The sequence below is a fragment of the Macrobrachium rosenbergii genome, chromosome 7 (genome assembly GCF_040412425.1).
Source record: "Macrobrachium rosenbergii isolate ZJJX-2024 chromosome 7, ASM4041242v1, whole genome shotgun sequence".
Lineage (NCBI taxonomy): Eukaryota > Metazoa > Arthropoda > Malacostraca > Decapoda > Palaemonidae > Macrobrachium > Macrobrachium rosenbergii.
The window spans coordinates 26,083,636-26,095,427 of NC_089747.1; the positions used below are offsets into that span (position 1 = coordinate 26,083,636).

An 11,792-nucleotide genomic window follows, 5' to 3' on the forward strand; every position below is an offset into this window, starting at 1 on the left:
TATCCTTAAATGATTTAGTTAGAACGTCTTGGTGAAAAGTAAACCAGTTCGATGTATGGGTAAGAGACCTGTGAAGTAGTGTCGAGTTAGCACTACTCTTAAAGTTAAAAAAGAACTGTAAAAATTCACAACCAGTCCTGTAAAACTCTTCTCCTAAAAACTCATGTAAAATCCTTGATTATCCATAGCAACAAGAAGGTCCAAAAAGGATAGTTTGTTGTCAGCCATCTTGTCCAGGGTAAACTTTATATTGACTTACTCTTTATTGGCAAATTCTAAAAGTGAATCAACATCACGTTCGTACCGAAATAGCGTGAAAGTGTCATCTGCGTACCATCGATAAAACAATGGCTGGAAACTGTGGGGCATCCTCCCATAAGTCTCTCCTCCAGGGACACCATACACACACACACACACACACACACACACACACATATATATATATATATATATATATATATATATATATATATATATATATATATATATATATATATATATATATATATATATATATTCAATTACAAGAATGCATATATATATATATATATATATATATATATATATATATATATATATATATATATTTCAATTACAAGAATGCATATATATATATATATATATATATATATATATATATATATATATCTATATGCATTCTTGTAATTGAAATAAACAAGGAAGAAAGAGGCCCTTTGGTGTACCTTTCATATTCTCTCTCTCTCTCTCTCTCTCTCTCTCTCTCTCTCTCTCTCTCTCTCTCTCTCTCTCTCTCTCTAAGTCATGAAGAGGTACGTAAAAAGCTATGCAAATAAGATAACAATGTAAAACCCGTTGCTGAATATACTACCTGTATCACGGATGATGTTTGCTAAACGTAAGTGGTCTGCGACATTAGACTAAGTATTAAAAGCATTACGCACAGTGCATGAATGCCAATGACCCCTTCATTTGTGGATAGAAGTGTATAGTAGAACTGAAGTGTGTTGCATCTGATTATAGAGTAGGGGGCGTTTTATTGCAACTGAAAGATAAAAGGGTACATCCAGTTGTTTTGTCCGCTAAATATCATCTTCCAAAAATTTTAGATCAAACCCATCACTTGGTAAAGGATTTCGAGATTAGGCGTTCATATAATTTCAGCCTTTTCTGGAACATAGCATAAAAGTCTTGAATATTCAGTGCCAAAACGTATGTTTAGGACTGAACTGAAAACTTTTCAAAAATTCACAGTGGTATATGATTATCTCATGGACATATATCATAAACATAAAATTACACAAACTATTACGTATAGCCATGGCTTCTTTGTCAATAACCGCAAATTTGTTCTAACTTTACCTTAATTTGTGAATAAAAAAAATTGGTTGTATTGTACCCTTTTGTCTTTCAGTTGCAATAAAACACCCCCTACTCCATAATCAGGTGCAACAAACTTCAGTTAAATTTCATAGTCTTTGGCTGGCATAGATCAATGTGCCCTACGTCCCGAGAAATTCGAGTTCTTCAACATTTTTATGACAGTTGAATGATCAGTGAAAACAGTTATCTTTGAGCGAAATATAACATATCTAATATATTTTAGAATTTCTATGACCACTGGGGATTCCTTCTCTGTTACTGGGTAGTAATCTTCTGTGGGCATTTTTCTACTATACTAAGCTATAGCCTAATATTGATTATCATTTCTTTGCATCAGACATGCTTCTATACCTGTAGAGGTCGCTTCTTTTGCTAGAGAGAATTCTTTACTAAAGACAGGAAACGCCAACACTGAGCGGTTTGTCAGTTTTTCCTTCATTTCTTCGATTGCTTCTTGTTTCCTTGCCTTCCATTCAATTGATGCATAATTCTTTAAAAGATCTGTTGATGGGGCAGATATAGTTGTAAAATTCTTCAAAAACTTTCGATAGATTCCTGCTGAACCCAAAAACGATTTCACATCCTTCCTACATAGAGGTCTAGGACATTCCTCACTTGCCTTAACTTCTAAGTCATTCACTTCAACACCTCCTTCACTTAGAGGAAGTCCCAAATAGTCTATTTTCCTTCTAAAGAAAGCAAACTTCTTTAATGTTAACTTTAAATTTGCTTTCCTCAATCTCTTTAGGATATCTCAGACCAATTTTATGTGTTTCTCTATCGTGTCAGTGGCTATTATCAAATCATCGATATAACAATGCACACTTTTCCCAAATAATCCACCAAAAATCTTTTCCATCAGTCTTATAAATGTTACTGGACTAAACTTAAGACCAAAGGGCATTCTCAAGTACTGGTATCTACCATCGCTTGTGGAAAAAGCAGTCAATGGTTCGCTTCCTTCATCTAAAAGAATTTGTAGGAATCCTTGGCAGAGTATTTCTTGGATCCTATACATGTAATCAGATCTCTCATAAACTGTATTGGGTATGGGTCAGTTACTGTTATCTTATTTAATTTCCTAAAATCTATCACCACCTTAAAAGTTTTGCCCTTCGTAGCAATCAACAAAAGTGGGAAAGGCCATCAAGATTTAAAAGGTTCTATAATTCCTTCTCTCTCCATTCTTTGAACCTCCATTTCAATAATCTCCGTTTGGGAATGAGCCACTCTATTAGCAGTTGCGTAGACCGTTTTTTTTTTTTTCTTAATCATGGGTTATCTCGTCTGTATTTCCAAGTGTGCCGCCTACCATGGCAACTGTATGTTGGTAATCATTCACCAAATCTATGAGTCTTTCTGTGGCATAATCTTCTTTTAACTCTTTCAAGTGACTCCATATTTTGACTCTTCTCACCTCTGATTCATAAATTGAGTTTTCGGCTTACCCCATACAAAAATGGGAAAAAAGCACGTTAAAAGAAGAAGTTCTCTTCGTTAATCTGTGCCACTAGTGTACCTAAAGTTTCTTCTCTACAATTTCTATAGGCATGAACTAGACTTCAGCCAGTCATATTTCTGTTCCTTCTTTTAAGCTTACCTCCTCGATTGTTTCTTATCTCTAAAGCTATTTTGCTCTGCCTGACTGTGTTGATATGAGGATGGTATACTCCGTGCACTTGCAGCATTTCTGTAAGTGTTAGAATTTCCTTCCCTCCATAATTTGGATTCACCGCACATTCTATCCATGTGGTTTCTCTGGGGTTAAGGATTAAATCCCTTCCTGGCTCTAAATAGGTTTCTTGAATGGATTCCAAATTATCAGCAATTGTTGAGAATTCATGCTAAATAACTAATCATTTCCTTCTGTATTTTCCTTCTTTAGAATGGTTTTTAACAGAGGCTTCTGTTGAGTCTGATTTCTTCTAATTAGTCTACAGATAGGAATTCCGGAAGCCTGATAACTCTCTCTTATAACAAGTAGCTCTGTAGGGCCATCAATAGTAATACTTTTTCTGGCCATGGTTGGACAACAGATTAATAAGTGGCCAAATACCAATTTCACTCCCCGTACAATCAGAACATTTTCCTTAAGTATGACTTTTCCCAACACAAATGGAAATTTAATTTGTCCTGCAATTTTTATATTGTTACCATGAACCTCAGTAATTCACCAATCTGTAACTGGTATCTAAATTATGTGGGAGAAATATACCCGGTATACCTCTTCACTTATGACATTTTTAGTAGAACCAGCAGTGGGCTTCCTTAAGCCAACTTATGAAGGAAATAGGGGTCTATAATCAGATTTATTCCCTATGTTAATTTCGTTAACATTTGTTACTTGGCTTAACTTAGATCTGACGTCCTGGTTTTCTCCTCGATTAGGAAGGAATGTCCAGTATCCTGGTTTGTGGGAAAATTTACTAATGGGTCTCCCAAGGTTGGTTGGTTCTGTTGATACATTAAATTTGTGGCTTTGCTCGACTGAGATCTACGTTAGGTCTATTTTTACGAACTTTCACTATGTCCGGCTATTCTGTGATAGTTACAGTAAAGTGGACCATGGCAATCATTTGCTTAATGGCCTTTCCCCTGGCAATGATAACAGGTGACTGCTGAAAGTTTCCCTTGAGAGGGGTTACTCATGCCTCTACTTTGGTTTCGAGCTGGTGTCATAGATCTAGCATGATTGTTATTTCCCTTTCTGTCTTGCCCTTTGGTGACTAAGGGTCTATATGGAATTGAATTGAATATAGAATTCAGGTCAAAGGCCAAGCACTGGGACCTATGACGTCATTCAGCGCTGAAAAGGAAATTGACAGTAAAAGGTTTGAAAGGTGTAACAGGAGGAAAACCTGGCAGTTGCACTATGAATCAATTGTGAGGAGAGGTGGAAAGCAAGATGGAAGGGAGAGAATATGAAAGGAAGTACACTAAAAGGATCGAAAGGGGTTGCAGCTAGGGGCCGAAGGAACGCTGCAAAGAACCTTTAGTAATGCCTGCAGTGCATCGCATGATGTGCACTGACGGCACTAACCCCCTGCGGGGTAAGGGTCTATATAGATCGTTTCCTTCTGGATTCCTTCCCCAAAATTTAACTGTGTGTGGGTCTGAGTAGTTGCAATATTTGAAGGTTGTTCATGTTGCCTTCTTGTAATAATTAAAGAGTTTGTCTTGTTCAATCTAGGTTATTTAATGGATAGCAATTTACCCTTGTTTCATTTAATACTCCAAAGTGAACTTGGTAAAACGACGCTTATTTATGATGGCTACATCTATGTGAAGCAGAAAGAATTGGCAAATAATGTTATATCTTATGAATGTAAGAAAAGTCGGCTTAGTAACTGTCAAGCCAAAGTTAAAGTTTGTGGAAATGAAGTCGCTGGCCATGTCAATGATCACATTCATGCTGCAGACATATGCCGCCAAGAAGTCTTGTTTGTACGGCAGGAAATAAAGAGGAGAGCTATTAGCACCCAAGAGACCGCACAGCATATCATTACCCAAACAGTTCAGTCAATATCAAAGTGCCTCAACTTAACTACCATCTGTAAAACATATCCGACGTGCAACAAGGCGCTACAAACAAGCTGTCTGTGCTCTTCCCTCATCCAATTCCGTCCAACTTTACCTAACTGACATAGTCATTCCATCAGAGTACAAGATGACAGCTGATGGTGAAGATTTTCTGCTTATGATAGTGGATCGAGTGAGGAGCGTATCCTTGTGTTTTCCACATCTACAAACATCAGTCTACTAAAGGATGAAAAAAACTGGCTTGGTGATGGGACGTTTCAAGTTGTGCCGGAGCTGTTCTACCAACTGTGCACTATTCATTGTTTTACTTCGGAAAGAGTCATTCCTTGTGTTTATGCTCTGCTACCAAATAAACAACGAGCAACTTATCAAGACATTCTCCAACAACTCTTCACTATAAGTCCTATGCTCAACCCAAAGACCTTCCTCATAGACTATGAACAAGCTGCTAAGAGTGCCATTGAAGAGGTCTTCCCTAACGCAACAATCAAGGGATGTTTCTACCACTTATCACAAAGCATATACAGCAAGGTGCAATATGAGGGTCTCCAAAGTAAATACCAAACTGACGCTAATTTTGCCCTGCAAATTCGTATGATTCCAGCTTTGGCATTTGTTTCGCCAGATACAGTGATTGAAGAATTTGAGACACTGCAAGAGACTTTGCCACCTGAAACTGATCCTGTCATAGACTACTTCGAAGATACATATATTAGCAGAAAACGTCGACATGCCAGGCGAACCCCACGTTTCCCTGTTAGCACGTGGAATATGTATGATCTTGTAGTTGACGATATACCTCGTACTAACAACTCATTGGAAGGATGGCATGACCATATGCAAGCGAGCATTACTTCCTTCCATCCAAATATATGGAAATGTCTTGAAGTGTTGAAGAGGGAGCAGGCACTAACCAGCGTCACCATCAGTCAAATGCTTGCAGGACATACAGCGCCGCCTACACGGAAGCGTTATCTAGATTCTAGTGTCAGTATAGCAAACATCGTACAAGACTTCGAGAACCGCCATGTGTTGGACTTTTTGAAATGTGTAGCCCACAATTTACAGTTTTTAGTATATATTTTTTTTAACATTCTCGTATTATTGAATAATTCTTCTTAAAGAATAACAAATAAAGCATTAGCTTTATTAGTTTTAGTAGTATTAATCTCCCATAATTGTTTTTTCCTGATTTGTCTCTAAAGGGGGCCGATTATCTAGGGGACAATTGTCAGGGATAGTTGTCTATACCATATATATATATATATATATATATATATATATATATATATATATATATATATATATATATATATATTTTTTTTTTTTTTTTTAACAGGTTCGCCTGGACCATATACCTAAACCCGTAAAATATGAGTGAGTAATATATATATATATATATATATATATATATATATATATATATATATATATATATATATATATATATATATATATATATATATATATATATATATATTTTAACAGGTTCGCCTGGACCATATGCATAAACCCACGTAAAATATGAGTGAGAATATATATGTGTATATATATATATATATATATATATATATATATATATATATATATATATATATATATATATATATATATATATATATTTGAAGACTGGGAATATACAGTACAAGGACCTGATGAGATTACATGTAAGATGGTGTGGTATTGTGATGAAATTATGAATGAAAAACCTCTCGTCATGAAAAGCTCAACTCACGAGAATGTATAGAGCTTAAAAGATGACGTGAGCAAAACAAACCAAAATTTTACAATTTTTGACGGATGAGGCAAAATAGAACTATGCAGAAATTATAGGAAGGAAAATCCACATTAGGGTGAATCAAGACTTACTGTTCCAACTTGATGACCTCTGTCAGATTTGGCTTACGTCAGTGGCCTGGGTCATGGCTGCTTCCTGATAAATCCATACCTGCAAAAAGAAAAAAATCGCATTAACAGACGTGAGCTGTGGCAAACAACAGCAATTTCTGGAATATTGACACATAAAAGAATTAGATCTGACTCTGAATATTTAAATAAGAAAGCGAGTAACATTTTTTTTTTTTGCATTCTATGATACAAAACAACCATTTCTTCTTTCAAATACACAATTCTGGAAATACTACATAGTTAGGTTTTTTAACTAACCACTCCATAGCCTTACAACTGCATGCAAACAGATGTGTATGGCATATTTAAAACTACATTTGGTGTAAACTCTCGTCTTACTGAATAGATTTCACATGGTAAAATATGAACTTATTAATGAAAATTTAGAGGCTGAAAGTTAACTTTTATTATGCCAGTATCTTATAATACAGAAAATTTAATAAGAACAACTTTAATAACGTTGTCATTAAACGAAAATACGATCTCGTTGGTTATCAATTCCTATTTATCTTAGGAAATAATAATACTGAGTAATCTTTCGCAGCTGCATTCATGATAACTATGTACAATTTTGGACAAAACACAATCATTTGTTTTTCGTTATCTTTTTGTGCGTGACCCGACTTTTCGTCCGACTTCATTTTGTCCACGTCTTATGGTCCTACGTCTATTTGTCTGATGATTTTTTTGTCCAACGAATTTTTGCCCAATTGTAAATAAACTCTTTAAAAAAAACTATAACAAGCCTCGTTAAAGGAATCTCATCACCGTTCCCTTTCCTTTAACGAACCTCGCTAAAGGATTGTTATTACTGTTCTCTTTTCCTCTCTGTTACAAGTTGTTATTGCACTGTTAAAACCTTATGATAAATTATTATACTCATGCTCTCTCTTAAGTCTGGTACTGTATATAGAAATTGCTAAAATTTAATGTAAACTTTCTGAATTTGTCCATCCCGAAATTGGAAAGTTCACTGTGTCGACCAACGGACGAAATAAAGCATGAAGCAGCGGAAAATAGCGGCCAAGTTTTACGCAACTAACAGAAAATACTTGCTCTCAACGTCCTAGGTTGCTCGTACTTTCAAGGACTACTCAAAGGTGCCGACAAAAATATTCTGGGTTTCCAGCTAATCCAGCGGCTAGACCTGGTTTTGAAATTCCTGACGAATATTGTAAACTTGATAATGGCGAACAGTTTCTGAGATATGATTCGGGCGTCGAGGATCAACAGCGTTTACTAGTATTTGCATCATATCGTCATTGGTCATGTGATGGAACCTTCAAAACTGTGTCAGAACAGTGGTTTCAACTGTTTTGCATTTATGTACAAGTTAAAGGTAGCACTTTTCCACGGGTCTTTGCATTACTGCCGAGTAAAACAAAGCAGACATACGATTTATTTTTTGAGCAATTGAAAAGTATGCAACCTAATGCAGATACGCTTGAATCATGGCAGATTTCGAGATTACGGTGCACGAAGCAATTAATTCATCATTCCTTAACTCATCTGTTGTGGCATTTTTGTTTCATTTGAGCCAATCAGTGTTTCTAAAAATTACAGATTTAGGGCTCAAAGAAAAATACAATCTAGACTGAATTCTGTCTTAAAATTCTATGTTTTTCAGCATTAGAAGAGGCTTATGAAGATTTACTAGATGATGAAGAAATGCCTGCTGAATTCATCACTTACTTCGACTTGGCTTACATAGGCATTGTGAGAGGACGTGGTGCTAGACGAAGGAGAGAACCACCTACAGTACATTCCCGATCGCTGTATGGAATGTTAATCAGCGTATTCTTCAAGATCTAGCAAGTACAAATAATGCTGCAGAGGGGTTTCATTCTGCGATAAACTGTTTGGCCGATGGAGCATACTTGAACATTTGGAAATTAATCACAACTCTGAGGGAAGAGGAAGGGTTCGTTGAAGGTAAAAAGACTCAAATTCTCAGGGGGGGAATTTGTCAAATTCATGTACGCGATATAAAAAAAAAATAACTGAATGCCTCAAAAGATTGGTCACTGAATATGGTTCAACAAGAAAAATTTATTTTTTGAGCAATGTGGCATATAATTTGCATCAATTTAAGTAATCATAATAAGCTATTAGTTATATCTTATAACTTTTCTTAAATGACTTTTTTTAATACATTTTTCCACTGTATTTTACTTGTATCCTATCAATAAAATTTTCAAAGATCTTTTGCTCTTATATTCACTCCCTTTTTTTACTGAGTTTATTTCCTAGAGATCATGATAAATTGGACAAAAAGTTGGAAAAAAAAAAAAAATTCGGACAAAAAGACGTAGGACCAAAAAACATGGACGAAGTGACGTTGGACGAAATGACGTCGGATGAAAAGACATACCACCTTTTTTATGCGTATGTCTTTCCATATTATTTCAGTTTATAGAATATCGTTATTAGAATGTTCGTTTAGTTTTAACGTTACAACAATGAATGTGCACGTTTTATTACATAACTTTCTGAATAAATTTTATGTTAATTTGAACTAATTATAGTTAGGTTCTTAATTTACATCACTAGGCGGCTTTATTCACCTGTGGCCTTGCTTGGCAACTAAGGCGAAAGACATCTGTATTGGAGAATAAATTAGCCAATTATCGACTTGGCTCTTAATCAGCACCGGAAGGTATTCCATGACACTGATGGCGGCCAACGGCCTCAATCATCTCCATTTCAAGTTGCTTGTTAATGAAGATTCATTCGAGTTTCTGTTCTATAGGTATTAAAAAACCTTCCAGGATTTTAACGACATTTGCGCAAACCTTCTGCCAACGTTATTCTGTGACCGGGATATCGCCAGATAAGAAAGATCATTCTAAAACCACTGAACGAGAAACAAATTACAAAAGGATGCATGAAACCTAACAGCAAGAGAGACACGCACATATGCACGCACTTACAGATAAGGTTTACAGGAATAATAATTGAACTAGAACGAAAGGAAAACAGAGGGAACTGAAACTGAATACTACGAAATTACCTAAATAACTTGCTCGTTTCTTTAGTATTATATTAAATCCATAAAGTGAAGTTTTCATTAAAAATTATATATCTCCAAAATGGACTGCTGAATATACATAACATTTTCACCAAAATTATAATTCATTTCATTTTTTATTCCAATCACCTCAGCTCATTTCCTAATAAAATGTTTCGAACAATAAAGCTTGATTTAAGTACCTTGAAATGACAAGGAAGTGAGTGTAATACTTTTTATATTTTCACTATCTGTCAATGTCTTCTGCTGTGCAGATTTGGCTAATCCCCTCACCAATCGAGTATCTGACGGTGTTACGGTAACAGCACAAACTATTTTATCATTGTTGGCCACTTAAACGTTTGAACACTTGTCTTTTGGTATGTTAATGAACTTTGTGGTATTGTTAGTAGTGTAAAAGCTATAAAGAGCATAAACGCTATGATATTTAAGTAATAATAAGCTAATAATACGTTGTCATATTATGTCAAATGCACTCTGATTATCAAAACCTTTATTTAGAATCTTCCATTTCATTCTTAACCCAGTATACAACCATATTGTATAAGGAAATGTCAATGCGTTTCTACAGTATTAAAAATTAAGGAATAGGAAAACTGCTCATTCATCGCCGTTATTACGAGGACTGTTCAGTCTTGGCTAGACGTGATTTGAATGTTCGTCATGAAAATCTAGGTACTGCTGGATGCCAAAATAGAAATGGGTGTTCTTTGAATAATATCTGAATTCCATGAATAACGTTCGATGGAAGACTTGATTATGCTTTGCTTTTCAATATGGCAGAATATGAAGCAGACGCATTTGTTGTGGGCAAATTGCTTACTGATCATTTTGGAATTTGTTTAACTGTAAATACAGGGAAATTAGCTTTTAACTTCACTAGGGAAAAAGATATCTTGAGGGCACAAGAAAAGGTGAAACTGATGAATAAAGTTCATGAATGGTACAAAGATTTTATGAGAGCAGAAGGACATGGTAATGATGAAAATAAAAACTTTGATTACCACCTCAGTGTTATTGACGATACTCTGCATACGGCTAAAGAAAATTATACGAGAGCCTGCCTGTAACCAAAATAAGTATTATGATGATAAAGGATACAGTTGTTCACGGTTGGAGTAGACTGTTATATTAAGAAAGGCACAAAAGAAATGGAGTCTAAATCCTAATGGTGATCAAAATAGGGAAACTATGATCCAGATAGCTGAAGGAACGTCAGAAACACGAAAAGGAGTAAGAGGGAATTACTGAAACGGTTTTCTGAAAGAGATTTCTTTAATAGAATTTCTAGATGGTGCATGGAACGAGGTTAACAAGGTAAGAGGAGTTAAACGAAAAAATGCTGTTCATCCGGACCCTCAGGGTAAGGCTGATGAATTAATGAAAAAGTGGTCAGATACTTCTAGTTTCAACAGCCTTCCTGTAAACACTCAGGCATGTTTGAAGAACAGGTCGCCTAAAAGGCAGCGTTTGGTGGAAATGCAAGCAGGGATAAGAGATGAGACTTATCTATCCTTTACTAGAAATGAATTTTTGTGTGCTATCAAGCGAGGAAAGTCTACTGTCCCAGGTATGGACAGAGTAACATATGATATAATTAACTTTTTGACTGCAATGGATGATAGTCCGCTACTGGATTTAATTAATTTGTCCTATGCAAATGGCAGGTTACCTGTAAAATGGAAGATGGCTTTCATGATTCCTGTTCCTAAAAGTAATGGAGAGTATCGGCCTATATCGCTGGTATAGTTTCTGCAAATTAGTGGAAAGACTGTTTTAAAAAGCTTACTTTATGTTACTGGAGAACAGCTCTCTAGTAATTTGTTTGGTTTTAGAAAAAAATAAGGGTACAACGGATTATGTTATTAATGTACTAAGCAATAACAGGGCCAGATGTATGGCTTTTGTAGACCTTAAGGCTGCCTTTGATAGGGCAAATAAATGAGTGAAAGGT

General features: G+C 35.5%; 1 protein-coding gene across 1 annotated transcript; it reads left to right on the plus strand.

Moving 5' to 3' along the window:
- Positions 1 to 5,307: 5,307 nt before the first annotated feature.
- LOC136840378 (uncharacterized) lies at positions 5,308 to 8,622 on the plus strand. Its single transcript, XM_067107061.1, has 2 exons — positions 5,308 to 5,893; positions 8,438 to 8,622. Exons 1-2 carry the CDS (start codon positions 5,308 to 5,310, stop codon positions 8,620 to 8,622), a joined length of 771 nt encoding a protein of 256 aa, XP_066963162.1.
- Positions 8,623 to 11,792: the final 3,170 nt, after the last annotated feature.

Bases quoted from the DNA above. Each gene is read 5' to 3' on its own strand.
- LOC136840378 (XM_067107061.1), top strand. From the start codon at position 5,308: ATGCTCAACCCAAAGACCTTCCTCATAGACTATGAACAAGCTGCTAAG. The intron at 5,894-8,437 runs GTATAGCAAACA...TATGTTTTTCAG, and splicing joins TTATCTAGATTCTAGTGTCA to CATTAGAAGAGGCTTATGAA.